Below are 18,949 nucleotides of genomic sequence, written 5' to 3'. Positions count from 1 at the left end.
ATCCTTTTCTAATGTCCATGCTCCTCCCCTTTCTCTATTCATGTTGCACCCTCACACATTGCATTTCTCAACATGACATAAAGGATAAAATTCTTGTTTTTGATACACAAATATGTTAAAGTCCACATGTAGTAAGCATCTCAACAAGAATGTATACTTGGGATGTATAAGATGCAAACAACTAAAAGAAAAAAAGTTTGTGCAAGAGTTTAACAATAATATGGAGCAGCCACATCTCTTTTAGATTGGCACATCCAATTGTTGTGCAACTCGTGTGGAGACTGACAAGGATGAAGGCCATCCATGCCCATCATTGTGTTTGAAAGAAGGCCAATAACATGATATAAATTGCCATTTTAGAAGTAACTAAAGATGAATCATCTTCTTGATCCTATGCATGTAAATAAAGAATGTGGGTGCATCTTTGTAGAGACATATAACGAGACTAAGGATTTGAGAAGCTGCAAGGAAAGAACTCAAGGAAACAAAAACCAAGCCCTCCCTTTAGCCCAAATTGATGATTGATGGGAATGTGACAAATTGAGAAGCCCCATGGGTGCTTTAAAAGGAGGAGCTTATAATAGTCAATGAGACAAAAGGAGGCACTTGTAGACCGACCGATTATGGTGCTTTCATGTGGAATGCCTACCCAAATTGATGATTGATGTGGGAATCAAGGAATCAATTAGAGGCTATTTATAGCCAATTGGTTATTTTTCAAGGGTCTCCAAATTTTTTTGGCCATTTTAAACCTCCAGTTTTATTTAACTTTGCTCATTTTTTATAAGTTTTAAAAGTTTAAAAGAGATTTGCCAAAATAAATTAGGTACTGCCATTCTATTTAAGTAATCCAAAAGATTTGCCATAAATTTTTAAAATTTTAGGTCTATATAGAGTATATATTTGCCAAACCATTACTCTTATACATTCTTTAAAGTGCCTTATTTTTCACCTTGATGGGAATGTGACGTATTGAGCAATCCCATGGATGCTTTCAAAGGAGGAACTTACAATAGTCAATGAGATATAAAGAGGCATTTATAGACCTATCAATTATGGTTCTTTCATGTGGAATGCCTTCACTGTAGACAAATAATAACTTACAGAGCTAAGAAGCCATGTGATTTCATAGGCATTTATAGACCTATCAATTATGGTTCTTTCATGTGGAATGCCTTCACTGTAGACAAATAATAACTTACAGAGCTAAGAAGCCATGTGATTTCATATGGAATGCCTTTACCATAGACATAGATCATTGGCATTATTGCATAGAAATGAATTATATTAAAAAGACATGGAATGTAGTTCTATGCAATGATTCCCCACTTAGGTTAACACACTAGAAACATGAATTGTTTTACAAGCTCATGGATTTGCAAACTGCTTGCACTTTACCTCATGGATTTGCAACTGCTTGCACTTTACCTCATGCCAATCAACACGCAAATGCTAGCATAGAATCATATTGTGGTAATCTTAACTCTCAATTCCTAGTTTGTCACAAAACTATTCAAGGGTGTTTTGTGTTGAGACTAGCTTTTGCAAAAGCTCATTTGTGCTTGCCATGCCTATCATTAGTATATTAACATGATGAAAGAAGCCAAGGTTAGAAGAAGATTTAATATTATTCACAAAGTTTTAATGAACTTGATAGCTCTTTTCAAGAATATCCTAATGCATATGTGAAGTTAAATGGAGAATTTGAGAGAACTAGAAGCATGAATGATTCAAACATCGAAGACAAGGTATACACTATTGATTGATAGCGTAAATGTTGTAATTGTGATTTGTCTAGGCAAGATAATATTTGCAAGCATCAAATGGAAGTCATAATGCTGACTATCATTGAGAGCGACAACTATGGCAAAGAAAAGTGGCAAGCTCTACAATGCTACCATGACTAATAAGTTAAGATCTTTTTTATTTGCATGGTGTATAGTCTGAAGTCAAATTAACTGCCTACATGTTTAACAAACTATGTATGTGGGCTCTTTGATAAGAAAATGATTAGCATTTCATAGCTCTACTAGTGGCTTATAACTTGAAATGTCATGATACCCCATTATTACCTCTAGTAATCATGATACCCCATTATCACCTCTAGTAATCATGATGCAGAGTATACTTTTGTAAACTAAGCAATGGCCCAATCGGCAATCTCACATCCTAAATATGACCTTAGACATAGGCTAACATATTGATTTGGTGCTCAAGAGTGTAGATTTCTCGAGCGTTGATCAAGCAACAAAATAGGGTGCATGTTGAACTCACGCCCTTGTGGAAAGCAACAAAAACAAGAGCCAAACCATGATTGCAATCCATTCTAGAATAGTAGCACATATCTTGAGTTTGTTTTCTTTTTTGAGTTTTTTGGAGCATGTGTGGAGAATTAGGGGAGTTAGGAGTTGCAAATAGTTGTGAAGCCACCCTAAGGTAGACACAGTGTAACAATTGGATTAAAGGAGTGGTTAGCTATGGTGAAGAGTTCAAAAACCCAGCCTATGGAACGTTGTACTAGGTGGCCATATTAAGTACTAAACTTAGTGCAACTAGCAAGCAAGCACAAAAACCTAGTACAATCAAGGTTCTCGAGGGGTGAGGTTATAATAACCAATGGTATTCCTCCCTGCCTCATGAGAAGTGAAGGGATATGGAAGGTATCTTATAGGCGGTATCAAAGTGAGGTTTAGAGAGTAGAGAAGAAAATTAAAATTTGACAATTAAATTATAGGACACACACAAATATTGTTCAAATGACGGTGATAATGAAATTAACTTAAGGTTTAGCTTATGGCAAAAAATATGCATGTACACATGCATCTTTATAAGATTGGAAATAGAACATATCTATAAGGGCAGTTCCAAGCACAAAAGTAGTTCACAACACCCCCTGTTTAGCAATGTCATCATGAATTTCCTCCCCCTCCCTCCTGAGCAGCTCCTATGCTGCCATAAAATTTTAAGATGCAAATGAGGGTTGCAGCATCTGAAGAGAGGCATCCCTTCAAAATAGTTCAGTGCTTGTGCACATTAGCCTTGAAGAGCATACTGAAGTTAGAGCATTTCAAGAGAGAACATTTAAAATAGGTTGCTCCTTAGGCAGTTGTCATGCTTTTGCAAAATAGGTGACCACAGACTAGTGGTCTACCACTGGCCCCATGCCTTTCAAAACAATTCTTTTGAGTTTTCTCCGGCTCTGGGCAAGTCTAGTTGGGCATCATTACTTAAGGCTGAAGTCACCTAATCATGATCTTCATGATATGCTTAGTTTGACCTTGCTTGCTGGTGATGTGGATGTTGATTATTATACTGCTCACGCTCGCACTTGAGATATGCAAATTGGATCTTGTGAAGCCTTAGGTTGCTGGCCTTAGTTCTACCTAGACAGATTTGGCAGGTCTTGTATGCTACTCTTAGAACCTCCATTGCAAGCTATACGAGTTTTATAGGATAAGGCATTACTCCCATTTTCTTTTTCTTTTTTTTTTTCCCAAAGAAGAGACATCTATTAATATGAAAAAATATACAAAAGGGAGATTTCAAACCAAACTAGGTGGAGATCTCAACCAATCGGGTGTCTTGTGTTTCCAACAAGGTCCCATATGAGTGGAAATGAAGAATAGACCATGATCCCACTCTCTGATAAACTAGCCGTGCTTTCTCTCTGCGGCCCTCAAAGATCCCTAGATTCTGGCCCAGGTTGCCAGAAGGGTATGGATAATATCACTCCAAATCCTGCAAAGGCACTGTGTATCCAAGACAATAGTGCCCTCTATGGTCTCAGAGCATCTAGCCTTCCAGATGTGCCAGGCTGTAATACTAGCAATAATCTCCCATGCACTGTCCAATCTCTATGCCGGCGGGGCGTATCCTGAATCTGGCAAATCCTAAAAGCAACCCCACTGACCAACTCCCAGCTTGATCAAAATGGCATGGCTCTTGTCATCCCCCTCATACCTAAGTTGGCGGCCCGACTGAGTCAACCAAACGATAGCACCAAAAGATATGTAGGCATCCTTACTAATCCTGCCAAATAGGTGTGCTATCACGGTCCAAATCCTCAGTGCTTCCTTGCATTTCCATAGGCAGTGATAAACTATCTCTGAAGCTCTTGCACATCTCGGGCAAGTTGGGCTAACACCAACAACCGATCTCCATTGGTTGGTGGCCAGTCCACAATGTAGTGAAATCCAAAAGAATGAAGAGATTTGTGCCTTCCTGTAAGAGTGCCACAGCCTCCGCCAGAAACTCCTCTGAATGTCAGAGGTAATACCATAGGACTCCCAATGAGGTCTAAGGGTAGGGACTCTCTGAATCTGTCCCAAGACAACTGTCCCAAGACAAGCTGTTTGGCATTCCTCACAGTGTAGCTATAGAAAGGCAAACTTTTCATCGGATTGGTGGCATCCATCCATTCCCACTCACCGGGATCCCAAGGCAAATGTCTGATAGGGTATAACCAAATAGCCAAAGGCAAGAAGCATCTGTGATCATCTCTGGGGGGAAGGGATCAATATAAAAGTGCTTCCTTGCTCTGACAACAACTCTCATGGGCCGAACCACCGGGCTCTCAACCATATCCTGCACCACACATTTCTCCAACTGCCACCCATTGTGAACAGAAATGAAAAATGGTACCTCACCCTTCCCTAGCGAGGGGAGACCCATAATCTGCAGAGGAACCCCAGTCCCTGAAAAAACCCCAAACCACAAGTGAGGAGATCCATCCAGAAAATCCCATGTAACCCAATGGTTGGGTATGGCTGCATCAATCTGCATAATCCTCTGACTAGCTCACCTCAAGTGTTGAGTAAGGCCAACCCTCTAATCCTCCGTGAGGCTCTTAAACCTTCTCCACTCCAAGACAGAAGGAAAAAACATCTCCCAAGCAGCCCAATGGATATGTGTGGCAGGCTGCAGCGCCAAGACATCTACCATGCTCATCCACAATCAAATCATTCCACAAAATGGGTTGTCTGTAAGCCTCCTCAACTGACTAAGGAGGTATATGAACTAGAAAACTTCTCATGCACTCCCAGGCCTGAAGAGGGGACCTAACCAAAGGGGAGGAGGGGGGCGGTGATCTACCTCTGAAAAGATGAACCGTGAGTTGTAGAGCCAGTCGCCACCCCTGACTGGAGTGCATCTCATAACCTGTTGCATGAGAAAGAAATCCTCAGACAATCAACTTGCAAAGCAATGCCTTACACTGCACCTCTAGGTCAATGATATTCAATCCCCCCTCTTGCTTAGGTCTAATAATGGTTTCCCATGCAACTCTAGCCCGGGTGTGTGCAGTGCCATCCAACCCTGACCACAAAAAGTTCCTAATGAGGCGGCGAAGTTGGCCAATGCATCCTCTATGAAAAACCCAACACGAGGTGATGAACCAGGCCGTGGCCAGCAGCACGTGGTTAACCACCAACACTCTAGATGCCAGATCAAGCTTCCTACTCCTCCAATGCTGAAGTTTGCTCTTAATGCTCATGAGTACAGGTGCAAACTACTCTGCTAGAGAAATGTCAATGCCAACCTGACAGCCAAGGTACCTGGCAGTACATCCTCTCTCAATCCAAGTAAACCCCACATCTAAGCCCCAATCTGTCTGTCGGGAGTCACTAACCCAAAATCCGACAGATTTGTGCCAATTAATGTTGGCACCTATAGCCAAACAAAACATATCCAGGGCTGTCCGAAAAGCACAAAGACAAGCATGTGAAGCCTCCGGAAACACCGCAATGTCATCTGCTAACTCTGAATCCACAAGCTCATCCTCTATGCATAAAGGCAACCTGAGACCCGTGACACCTGGGGTGGCCCGAAGAAATCTTCTCATGGCCTTTGCCGCAATGAGAAAAAGTAGGAGAGCAAGGGGCTGCCTCGGCGGATGCTGTCCCCAGGGTTATGGTGCTTGCTGGTTGTGAAAAGCCTCTTGATGATTTTGTGTTGCTATCCTGAAGCAACATATGAAGGTTGCTGGTAAACCTGACCAATGCCGGCTTTGTCACCAGCAAGGGCACTTAGCCCAGGATTTCCCTAGAGCTAGGGGCCGTAAGAGGCAGCGCAAACACGCCTCCCCCTCGATACAGCCTATGACCCCAGCCCGCCATCCAGTGGTCCGTCATGTGTGGCGGGTAGTGTCACATGCCCATCCTCTGCATGGGGACGCTGTGACCCCTCCCTCAGGTCATGCACAGGAGAATGGTGATGCTTTGGATCATAGTGGTGAGACTGCTGGATCATCGGTGCAGAAGGATGGTGCCTCAAGCCAGGATGACTTTGTTGAGTCCTCCCTGCTTGGGCAGGGCAGTTCGCTGGATGTACAGGGCTTGAAAGATTACGTAGATAAACAACAGAAAGCACAACAAGATGTATCAGGTCACGGTGCCTTGCATGGCAACCATGTATCTCGCACTTATGCAGATGGAATGACAGTGGACTTTGTCCCAAAGATTACCCCCTCCTTCAGCATTATGAGAGGAGGGCTCCGACCCCGGCCCGACCCCGGCCCAGCATTTGATTCGGTCACAAGTCAAAACTCCATCTTGTCCATGAGGATCGTCTCATGGAATGTGCAGGGCCTAGGGGGGGTTCCCACCCGTAGTAGGAAGCACCTTGTGAAGGACCAGCTCCATCAAGCGGTCACAGGTGGAAATATGGATGTACTTTTGATGCAAGAGCACAAATTGGATAGGCTTCAATGCTGCAAAACTGGCAAGTTTCTTTCAGGCTTTACTTTTTGGTCTGGGGCAGTTGGAACCAAAGGGGGTGTTTGCATTTCAGTTGCAGCTTCCCTCTTGCCTCATGTTGTTGGATCTGGTGTTATTATACCTGCCAGGGCTCAGTGGATTATGATCATGCATGAGGGTCAAAAGTTAGGCATCCTGAATATCTATGCACCTAACTTGAGAGGTGAAAGGGTGGCCTTTTGGGACACCATCATAGGGCTCCTCCCCCAGGTTGATCATTGGATAGTTGGAGGAGATTTCAATATGGTTGAGTTGCCTTCCGACAAAAAGGGTGGCCGTGAGGGCAGAATTCACCCCTTGGTGCCTCGTGGGAGAGATTTACACTTTTCTTATATGGCAGGGATTGTTGGACAGAGGATGACTTCCAGAGGAGGCCTAATTCTCTCTCTTACTCTTGGCATAATCGCAGGAGAGGGAATGATTGCATTTTTGCACGGCTCGATAGATTCTATGTGGATGATTGGGCCCTCGATAGGGGGGGCACTATCGCTATTAAGCCTGGCACCACCAAATCAGATCACTGCCCAGTTGTTCTGTCTCAAGGAGCTTGGGACTCCAAATGCCTCCCCTCATGTTCGCATCCCTGATTCTCTTTATTTGGATGTAGAGACCTCACTTGTGATCAAAGAGATTTGGAGGTCATGTGATGATCCTGACCCTCACCACAGAATTACCATGGCTCTGGAAAGGACCAGCCAGCACTATCAGTATGTTGCGTTGGCCAAAACACGATATCTTGGAAAAGGAGAGAGCTATCAGACAGAGGATTGCGGCGCTTCAGAGGGAACGTGAGAAGCATCCTCATTCTCCTTGGATTTCAGATCTTTTATCTACAGTCAGAGCTGAGCTGCAGGTGGTCTTGGATAGGCGTTCTGAGTTCTTGTTTCATGCTACTGAGGCATTCTGGGTACAGATGGGTGGCAGATGCAATTCACAATTCTTCTCCTCACATAGACCTACCCATAGAAGCAGGGAATCTGTCAGATGTTTGCAGGACTCGGTGGGAGTGATTCAGACTGAACCGGATACGGTGAGGAGTATTGCCTCAAAAATTTATCGGATTTTGTTGTCTGCAGAGGCACCCTCTCCGCACAGAGATGTTGCACAGCAGAAAGTTTCGGAGTGCATGCCCAAACTCATTACAGAAGATGTGTTCCTCTCTGGATGCTCCTTTCTCGAAGGATGAGTTGAGGCTGGCTTTGCTGGCTCTCTCAAAAGGAAAATGCCCTTGGGATGATGGTCTCTCCCCATCTTTCTTTATTCAGTTTTGGGATTACATTGGGGATGAGATCACTCTTGCCTTGCAGGAGATCATGACACATAGAATGGATTTCTCCAAGGAGTATTTTTTATAACATTTTTTCATTTTGGGAAGCTGTTGAGTAGGCTAAAGCTAGGCACCAACCCCTTGCCATCCTTCTGTTGGATTTTGAAAAAGCATACGACAGAGCAGATTGGGGTTTTTTGGAAGGCACAATGGCACATATGGTAATGGGATTCTCCCAAGATTGGATCAGAGGGTCTCTTGCCTTCATAAGGAGACCCATAGCACGGTTTTGGCCTGTGGGCGACGGGGTGAGCGCTTTCAGATTTCTCGCGTGGTGCGGCAGGGTACCGCTTTGCTCCTTAAATTTACTTCTAGTGCTTGTCCTCTGGGCTCATAATCTTCTTGTTTGCAGACGTTCAAGATGCCATTATGCTTTAAGTATTGAGTGATGGCTGACTTGAGCTCTATATATGCTGTCACAAGCTTTGAAGGTGCATGAAATGGTTAGCTATACCATTGGAGAGATGCCAGACCGCTGCATTTTTTTGAAACAGCTCACTTCTTTCTTGCTTTCTTTGGTCCTGTTGAGTGCAGTCCACAATTAACTTTCAGAGAGAAGATTTCTATGGTGCATACTTGCCACATTTTATTACCAGCCCTCATGCTACATCTGTTTAGAGTAGTTATGTGGTTTGAAAAATGCAGTTAGTACAGACCAATTTAGTACAGACCAAGAAGGCAATCGTGCAACATCCATCAAAACAGTTCGAAGAAATTGGACTCAGCCCCTGCCAGGCATACTGGATAATTAGTGCAGTCTAAAAGACTGCCTTCTTGCTTGTCCTTCCAGTCATACTGGAAAATTAGTGCATTTCTCTGCTTCACAAGCAAACGACATAATGCACACATAATCACTGAAGCATCTAAGCACTTTTACCTTTTCAAAATAATCTCAAGTAATCTAGTGCCTTAGTGTAAATCTTTTTGCTCTTGGTGCAAGCCCTCAGTAAGCTTGCCACAAAAGCAGTGCCCTTATCATACTTGGCAAACATGTCCAATAAAACATTGATTTCCCAATAACCCACCTAGCAAGCTCATCATGAATCGGTTTACTCTTTTCAGCTGATCCATGCTGCAATAGTACTCGTGTAGCATATCCTGCAATTGGTGCTCCGAGAGAAAACATCTCCGGAAGGGATCTCACTAAGCATCACAGCATGATCTCTCTGCATCCCTCATCTGGCAATCACATCATGAGTTTGTGCCCCTTTGTAAGCAACTCCTATGGTGCCACAAGCTCTTACAACGCAAGCAACTGTCACTACATCTGGAGAGTGCCCCCCTGGTTGCATCCATGCAAAACAGCTCGGTGCTCACTCACTAAAATTAGTGAATTTCAACAAATAACGTGCCAAGAATAGAGCTTGTTGTGCTCTTGCAAAAGCCCCACACTTGGCATACATATCGCATGCGAGTAGAGCAAATCACAATACTAGTTCCCAGCAACCCTCGTTTCCCCTTGCCAACTGCTTATAAAAGGCTTCGACAGCTGAAGAGAAACCCTCTCCCTGCATCTGTTTCAAATAATTTAGTCCGAGTAAATACATCTTATACATCAAAAGAATTTCAATTGTTTGCACGAGTGCACCAAACATTGCATGTCTCAGCACTTTTCAAGCAACTTTTTGCCCCTTTTCCATGTATTATCATGTACTTTAGTCCATTTATCTATATATATGCTCTTAGTACAAGCCCTCAAAAAGGCCACAAAAGTAGTACCTTCACCATTGCAAAGAAGTGTTTTGTCACGTACACTTCTCGCATAGACCTCCATCTTGTCCTCTTGTTGACACCACTAGTCCACTTGTTTGATCTCCCAACCAAGATGATTTGTATGGAGTCATCAATCCACAAACAATCTTAAGTATCTTTGCGTTTGCAGTGAAGATGTACAGGGCTTACCTTGTTATTGCAGTTGTCCTTCAAACATTTCTTCCAGAACATGGGATCCTTCAAACATTTCTTCCATAACACGTCATGGGTTCTGTGTCAAGATCACTTGTCCTGTAAGCACAACATACTTTGAAACATTGTTTGACAATCTGATCATAAATTGTTTTCCCCCTTGTCAATTGCTTCCATGCTGCTGTAGCCGGCACCCTTGCCGCAGGAACAGCTCCAGATGACATGGCAAAAGTGAAGGTGACTTAATTAGACTTGGTGGATAGCTGGCCATGATGCTGACTTGGACTTGGCAGGTAGCTGGCCATTGATGGCGACACGCTTGGACTACCTACCAGATGGACTACTGGAGTCGGCTACTCACCTACCATCGGCTACCTCTGATTACTCCAGAGATCACTCGGCTACCGGGGACTACCACTACCAAGGGCTACTATACATGTACCTTCGGGAGAGCAGATATATATCACATAAAATATCACCATCATCACCATCTTTGTATGCACTGGAGCACTTAGCCTTCTAGTTCCCCACTGTAGCTGAGATTTCTTGCAGATAGTCTAGCAGCTTCATAGTCTAGCCCCTGTGCACTCTCTGTATACCCATGGTTTACCTTTGGCCACCGGTCTAGGCACTGAGTGTGCGCAGACAGTGGGCTCTCCTTGTACTCCTTGGGACTATATAGTGATTGATCAGTAGTTGGCTATCTTCGTTGTACTGTGTCGCAGTTGTATCTTGTTTGTTCAGTTCTTTTCATTCAGTGCTTGCTTATTGCTTATGTTATGTTCCTGCATCCACTCACTAGAGGTGATCACTAACTCTGCACTGTGCACTTGACTAGTCCTAGATAGTGCTGACTCCCTTGGGCATACTGCCGCTAGAGAGAGAGCCCCCTGGGCCCTTAGAGTAGTGGCTCTGCCTCTGCCTCTACTCACTTGGCCTCGCCTTGTCCTTCCCCTTCGCCAAACCCATCACCTTATCCCTACCCCACCTGGGAACCCTCTCACCTTCGCTGCTACAGCCTACACCATCCACCACCAATCCCCGCCCCAATCGGTTCCCGCCAAACCAGCCCAACCAGCATATTATGTGCTATCGATGCAGTGAATATGGCCATTTGCAAGGCAGATGCCCACTTCCTGAAGGTTCTCCTCCATGTCACCACTGTCCTGAGGCCAAGGACCATTATAGCTGAGATTGCCCTAAGCAGAAGCCCAGCATCTCGGCTAACCCTGTCCCTGACTTCACCTTTCCCACCACCAACTTCATCTCGGTGAAGGTACCCCCCCAAGTTCTTTTCCCCAAGCACCTTCCCCTTCCTCTAATACAGTGACCCCGCATGAAGCTTCTTTACACAATCCCTCTACTCTAGGTGTCCTCACTAGAGCCCAACGCCGCCTCCAACTTTCCCTTAGCTCCAACCCAACCACCTTTAGAGGATTCTGTACCCCTTTCAGCCTCCACTATCGACCAAGCCTTCCAAGATGCAGTAGCCAAGCTCCAAGGCCAGCCACCAGCCTATTCCAACCTCCTGGGGAGCCCTGGTACATCCATGAAAGCTATCCTCCAAGCTACTCCTCACACTCTCTCACTTTATGATCTGCTCTCTATGAGTCCCCAGGCCCCCCTCTCTGGCATCATCATCGACGGTGGATCGGGAGTTAACCTCATGTTGGAGCAGCATGTATGGCTAAGCTACACACATGTTGTTCATGATTGGGGTTCTGATCAACGTTGGCTTCCTCCCCCTGGACAGGCAAAGGTGGAGCTGCTTCTCGAGGCCGGACCCGACCAGAGCGCGGGAAACTCCTTCACAATCTCACCTCACTCCCCTACAGAGGATCAGGCCCTCGATTCAGAATTCTCTCACAACAAGGATGCAGACATCTTAGACTGGTTGGATGCCTCGGGTACTCTCTCCTGCTACATGGTGGTCCTCTCCGAGGTAGCCCAGGCTGAAGAACCAGAGCCCCCCCCAAGCCTTAAATTTGACGCCCGTTTGGGCATCCAAGGCCATTTGAAGCGTCATATGAAGCCTCAAAACGAGCAGCCAGGCTTCACGAGGAAGCCCAATTATATGTATAAGGCTTCAAACGACACCCATATAAATGACGTAGGCTTCATAGTTGCTGGGAGCTTTACGCGCACCGTGAGGACTGAGGAGCGTGCTGCGCTCACCGCTGGAGCCTGGGAGATAGAGTAAAATCGTCTTTGTTGGCGTCTTGGCCGAGTGGAAGGGAGGCTCTCAATTTAGCACTGCTGTGGTCATGTGGAGGTGGTGACTGGCTGCTCATGGCTTTTTTTTTAAGGCGCTGGTAGCCGCCGCTGGGTATCCTCTCTCAAATCAGCGCAGCAACATCAATCTGTGAGCTACAGGCACGGTGACGGGTTGCCTAGATTCTGCAGTCCTGAGCAGGCCTCTCTCTCTCTCTCTCTCTCTCTCTCTCTCTCTCTCACACACACACAGAGTTCAATGAAACTTATGCGGGCCGCTCAAGTTGCTAGGGGAGTTGCCGGTCTGTTCGATTCCGACGACATGTGCGCAACCATCTGATTCTGGTAAAGATAGGATTCTGCTGTTGGATTACCGGCGGTCGGAGGTATGCATGTGTGCATTACATTTGGGCACACTAGGGTTTGTACTGTGGTATTATGTATACATGCACATATTGTTTTCCACATATTCCTCTCTTTGTACAGGTGGTGCACATCGGGCCTTTGCTCCAGGTTTCTCTTCTCTGTAGCAAGGCTTTCCTTTTTCCGTCTTCTTTGATATCAGGTATGTTCTCTTCATGCCACAACAGGGTTTAAATCCGTGTGTTTCCATACACATAGGTGATTATGCTGGATTGCTGGTCAGAGGTATACATGTGCGCATTACATTTGGGTACACTAGGGTTTGTACTGTTGTTTTTCACACATTCCTCTCTTTGTACAGGTGGTGCACATCGGGCATTTGCTCCAGGTTTCTCTTCTCTGTAGCATATCTACACCGTTGATAGTAGGAAATTGACTCAATTTGCCTTAGAGTCATCCAAGAGATTTCGAAGATGTCACGAGCCAATCTCATTGCTCTTGATGGATTTCAAGCACCATCAATCCCAACAAATGTATATTGTCGACATATATGATTTTTGTTCTAAATTAGAGTACCTCCTACCATTAATATTTTAGTCTCTTATGCTGATTACTAGTAAATGTTGACTTTTACTAGATGAAACAAAAAACTTTATTTGATGCTTATGGAAAAGGCAAAGTACAAGAAAAGGGTGCACGAGACATAGCATTAACAACCAAATTAATGCAAAAGATTTTTGGATCTTCAAGTTATAGTGAGCATGATGATATTGACATGGAAAGTCCTCATGACATATTGCAAGACGACATGGACATGATTGGTATGCCATCATCTGATAATGATACTTCTAAATCAACAAAGAAAGAAAAGATCAGAAAATTTAGACCGAAATGGTTGCATAAGTTTAGTTTTCTTAAGCATGTTGTGAGTGGAGATAAGGAGTTTATGAAGTGCTTATGGTGTGAATGATATAACCTGAAGGGACCATGGGGAAAGGGAAAAGGTTGTAAAACCATGCAAATGAGTGCGATCCGCAAACATAAAAGATCTCCTAAACATAAGTTTGCTGCATTACGTTTTGTTAATGAAGGAGGGGTCAAAATACAAGAGCACATGGAAGTCTTGACATATAAAGTGAAAAAACGAGTAATCACATGTATGAAGCTAATGTACTTCATAGCCAGGGAGGACTTGGCGTGTAAAAGGTATAGAAAGCTTTGTGATCTAGTTTATGCTTTAGATGTGCAAAGTATGCTTGTAAAAAATGATTACTCTGCATACATGAATGGAATGGCTGGTAAGAATTTGCTTCTTGTATCTCTGAATATTTGCAAAATGGTCAGCTCATTGAATTTAAGCAGAGTCCTTTTTACTCCTTGATGATTGATGAGACTACAGACAGATCTTTGGAGAAACATTTAATTGTTTATATCTCGCTTTTGTCTTCTCATGGTTTGGGTGTTTGTAAGACACAGTTTGCAAGGTTGATTGTGGTGCCAGATGGGCAAAGCTCAAACGAAGTATAATGCAATCTTGAAGGTTTTGGATGATGTTGGTCTTGATGTGCAACACATGGTAGGTATCGCAACAGATGGTGACAGCTCAATGCTTGGTTGCCATGATGGTGTAGTTGCAAAGCTGAAGAGAGTTGTGCCTCATCTTGTCAGTACGCATTGCATTGCCCATAGAGAGACATTGGCTATACTTGATGCATCAAAGTCTTTTCCATGCTTATCTTATGTAGACAAAATTACAAACAAAATCTATTCTTGGATTCATGCGTCTAGTATACGGCACTCGTGTTTTCAAAATTTATTACAAGAGATAAATTTACAGGTTTTGGAGGTGTTGCAAATACACGAGGTTAGATGGCTCTCACGAGGGAGTGTTATGGAGCGTTTGGTGACGCTAATGCCTGCTATTCTTACCTTTTGGAAGCAAGGAGCACCTGCTTGGTATGCAAAATTACGCATATATAAGGTGCTTTTTGTGATTCATATGCTTGCTGATGTATTACAAGACTTGGATACGCTTAACAAGTATTTTCAGGAAGAGGTTGTGGACATAGCTTCGGTGAGTGCATACATTGAGGTGACTTTGAGTTCTCTTAGGCATAAGTTCTTGGTGCAAGAGTTTGCAAAAGGTACCAAGTTTTTACAAAAGTTTATGTCTGACACAACAACTGGAACTTGGTGCTATGTAAATGAAAATGGTGAGAAGTACTTACATGAGATGTTATAGGTAAGTATTCCAGGTAGAGATAAAGATAGCACCCGACTTGATCTTGGAAATGGAAATGTTGAAACTTGCGAACAGCTTATGCAGAAAGTTATTGAATGTGTCAATGATCGTTTTCTTGATGTCTACTTCTTTAATGCAGCAAAATTGTTTTCTCCACAGTTTTATCCAAAAGATGCAAAGCGCTCAAAGACTTCACAGGAGAGAGAGCAAAAAGTGGTAGAATGGTTGGACAGGTTGTTGGGTAAGGTGAGAGGTTATCTTGTAGATGCACAAGGTTGTAAGGAAGAGCTCTTATCATTTTCTGACACACTTTATTATGCATGTGAGGGGATGAACATGAAGGAAGCATGGCACCTTTTTGCAGCAAATTCTAATTGGCATCGCACTTATCCAAATGTAATGAAATTGTGGCAGTTTATCCTTCTCCTTTCTATGTCCTTGGTCTCGTGTGAAAGAGGTTTTTCTAAACAGAATGCTATTCAGACCTCTGTACGCTAGTGCTTGAAAGTGGGGACTCTTGAGATGCTTATGCGCATCTCTCTTATTGGCCCGAAGCAAAGTGAAATAGATTGGGATGTAGTCCATCACATTTGGGAGCTAAGAAAATGTAGAAAAGTTGCCATGGATTTGTAGAGATTGATGGTGGGAAGGTGATATGTGATAACGTGATTGGTATTGAATGTATAATCAATCTTGAAGAGGTATTACATGCTCGTCATGAAAGTATTGATGTTTGGGCTATTTCATTTATGCTCCAATCATGTTGATCTCTAACATTTGTCTTGATTCAAGATGTATTACTAATGGAATACATCTTGAATCATTAAGAGGAAGCTGGGCTTCAAATTTAATGATTCAAGATGTATTCCATTAGTAATACATCTTGAATCAAGACAAATGTTAGAGATCAACATGATTGGAGCATAAATGAAATAGCCCAAACATCAATACTTTCATGACGAGCATGTAATACCTCTTCAAGATTGATTATACATTCAATACCAATCACGTTATCACATATCACCTTCCCACCATCAATCTCTACAAATCCATGGCAGCTTTTCTACATTTTCTTAGCTCCCAAATGTGATGGTCTGCATCCCAATCTATTTCACTTTGCTTCGGGCCAATAAGAGAGATGCGCATAAGCATCTCAAGAGTCCCCACTTTCAAGCACTGGCGTACGGAGGTCTTAATAGCATTCTGTTTAGAAAAACCTCTTTCACACGAGACCAAGGACATAGAAAGAAGAAGGATAAACTGCCACAATTTCATTACATTTGGATAAGTGCGATGCCAATTAGAATTTGCTGCAAAAAGGTGCCATGCTTTCTTCATGTTCATCCCCTCACATGCATAATAAAGTGTGTCAGAAAATGATAAGAGCTCTTCCTTACCCAAGATAACCTTGTGCATCTACAAGATAACCTCTCACCTTACCCAACAACCTGTCCAACCATTCTACCACTTTTTGCTCTCTCTCCTGTGAAGTCTTTGAGCGCTTTGCATCTTTTGGATAAAACTGTGAAGAAAACAATTTTGCTGCATTAAAGAAGTAGACATCAGGAAAACGATCATTGACACATTCAATAACTTTCTGCACAAGCTGTTCGCAAGTTTCAACATTTCCATTTCCAAGATCAAGTCGGGTGCCATCTTTATCTCTACCTGGAATACTTACATATAACATCTCATGTAAGTACTTCTCACCATTTTCATTTACATAGCACCAAGTTCCAGTTGTTGTGTCAGACATAAACTTTTGCAAAAACTTGGTACCTTTTGCAAACTCTTGCCCCAAGAACTTATGCCTAAGAGAACTCAAAGTCACCTCAATGTATGCACTCACCGAAGCTATGTCCACAACCTCTTCCTGAAAATACTTGTTAAGCGTATCCAAGTCTTGTAATACATCAGCAAGCATATGAATCACAAAAAGCACCTTATATATATGCGTAATTTTGCATACCAAGCAGGTACTCCCTGCTTCCAAAAGGTAAGAATAGCAGGCATTAGCGTCACCAAACGCTCCATAACACTCCCTCGTGAGAGCCATCTAACCTCGTGTATGTGCAACACCTCCAAAACCTGTAAAGTTCATCTCCTGTAATAAATTTTGAAAACACGAGTGCCGTATACTAGACGCATGAATCCAAGAATAGATTTTGTTTGCAATTTTGTCTACATAAGATAAGCATGGAAAAGACTTTGATGCATCAAGTATAGCCAATGTCTCTCTATGGGCAATGCAATGCGTACTGACAAGATGAGGCACAACTCTCTTCAGCTTTGCAACTACACCATCATGGCAACCAAGCATTGAGCTGTCACCATCTGTTGCGATACCTACCATGTGTTGCACATCAAGACCAACATCATCCAAAACCTTCAAGATTGCATCATACTTCGTTTAAGCTTGCCCATCTGGCACCACAATCAACCTTGCAAACTGTGTCTTCACCCAAACCATGAGAAGACAAAAACGAGATGTAAACAATTAAATGTTTCTCCAAAGATCTGTCTGTAGTCTCATCAATCATCAAGGAGTAAAAAGGACTCTACTTGAATTCAATGAGCTGACCATTTTGCAAATATTCAAAGATACAAGAAGCAAATTCTTTACCAGCCATTCCATTCATGTATACAGAGTAATCATTTTTTACAGGCATACTTTGCACATCTAAAGCATAAGCTAGATCACAAAGCTTTCTATACTTTTTACACGCCAAGTCCTCCTTGGCTATGAAGTACATTAGCTTCATACATGTGATTACTCGTTTTTGCACTTCACATGTCAAGACTTCCATGTGCTCTTGTATTTTGACCCCTCCTTCATTAACAAAACGTAATGCAGCAAACTTATGTTTAGGAGATCTTTTATGTTTGCGGATCGCACTCATTTGCATGGTTTTACAACCTTTTCCCTTTCCCCATGGTCCCTTCAGGTTATATCGTTCACACCATAAGCACTTCATAAACTCCTTATCTCCACTCACAACATGCTTAAGAAAACTAAACTTATGCAACTATTTTGGCCTAAATTTTCAGATCTTTTTATTCTTTGTTGATTTTGAAGTATCATTATCAGATGATGCCATACCAATCATGTCCATGTCGTCTTGCAATATGTCATGAGGACTTTCCATGTCAATATCATCATGCTCACTGTAACTTGAAGATCCAAAAATCTCTTGCATTAATTTGGTTGCTGATGCTATGTCTCGTGCACCCTTTTCTTGTACTTTGCCTTTTCCATAAGCATCAAATAAAGTTGTTTGCTTCATCTAGTAAAAGACAACATTTACTAGTAATCAGCATAAGAGACTAAAATATTAATGGTAGCAGGTACTCTAATTTAGAACAAAAATCATATATGTCGACAATATACCTTTGTTGGGATTGATGGTGCTTGAAATCCATCAAGAGCAATGAGATTGGCTCATGACATCTTCGAAATCTCTTGGATGACTCTAAGGCAAATTGAGTCAATTTCCTACTATCAACCGTGTAGATATGCTACAGAGAAGAGAAACCTGGAGCAAAGGCCTGATGTGCACCACCTGTACAAAGAGAGGAATATGTGAAAAACAACAGTACAAACCCTAGTGTACCCAAATGTAATGCGCACATGCATACCTCTGACCAGCAATCCAGCATAATCACCTATGTGCATGGAAACACACGGATTTAAACCCTGCTGTAGCATGAAGAGAACATACCTGATATCAAAGAAAACGGAAAAAGGAAAGCCTTGCTCTACGGAGAAGAGAAACCTGGAGCAAAGGCCCGATGTGCACCACCTGTACAAAGAGAGGAATATGTGGAAAACAATATGTGCATGTATACATAATACCACAGTACAAACCCTAGTATGCCCAAATGTAATGCACACATGCATACCTGCGACCGCCGGTAATCCAACAGCAGAATCCTATCTTACCAGAATCAGATGGTTGCGCACATGTAGTCGGAATCGAACAGACCGGCAACTCCCCTAGCAACCCGAGCTGCCCGCATAAGTTTCAATGAACTGTGTGTGTGTGACAGAGAGAGAGCGAGAGAGAGAGAGAGAGAGAGAGAGAGAGAGAGAGAGGCCTACTCAAGACTGCAGAATCTGGGCAAAAGGCTTGGTTGCCGTCACCATGCCTG

General features: G+C 43.1%; 1 protein-coding gene and 2 pseudogenes across 1 annotated transcript; 2 read left to right on the top strand and 1 right to left on the bottom strand.

Moving 5' to 3' along the window:
- Nucleotides 1-9,716: 9,716 nt before the first annotated feature.
- LOC147626134 (uncharacterized) lies at nucleotides 9,717-13,096 on the top strand. The gene is made up of 3 exons (XM_086816871.1): nucleotides 9,717-12,581; nucleotides 12,682-12,760; nucleotides 12,920-13,096. The coding sequence occupies exon 1, from the start codon at nucleotides 11,534-11,536 to the stop codon at nucleotides 12,182-12,184; it is 651 nt and encodes a 216-aa protein (XP_086672997.1). The 5' UTR covers nucleotides 9,717-11,533; the 3' UTR covers nucleotides 12,185-12,581; nucleotides 12,682-12,760; nucleotides 12,920-13,096.
- A 1,298-nt stretch (nucleotides 13,097-14,394) lies between these two features.
- On the top strand, nucleotides 14,395-15,298 carry LOC147626133 (uncharacterized; annotated as a pseudogene).
- Nucleotides 15,299-15,841: 543 nt separating this feature from the next.
- LOC147626132 (uncharacterized) lies at nucleotides 15,842-16,856 on the bottom strand (annotated as a pseudogene).
- Nucleotides 16,857-18,949: the final 2,093 nt, after the last annotated feature.

The sequence above is a fragment of the Cibotium barometz genome, chromosome 22, assembly GCF_041138505.1.
Source record: "Cibotium barometz isolate CiBa-2024 chromosome 22, ASM4113850v1, whole genome shotgun sequence".
Lineage (NCBI taxonomy): Eukaryota > Viridiplantae > Streptophyta > Polypodiopsida > Cyatheales > Cibotiaceae > Cibotium > Cibotium barometz.
This window is presented reverse-complemented; position numbering and strand designations above follow the sequence as displayed.

What these genes read in the sequence shown, in the direction of transcription:
- LOC147626134 (XM_086816871.1), top strand. Translation starts at nt 11,534, where the DNA reads ATGAAAGCTATCCTCCAAGCTACTCCTCACACTCTCTCACTTTATGAT.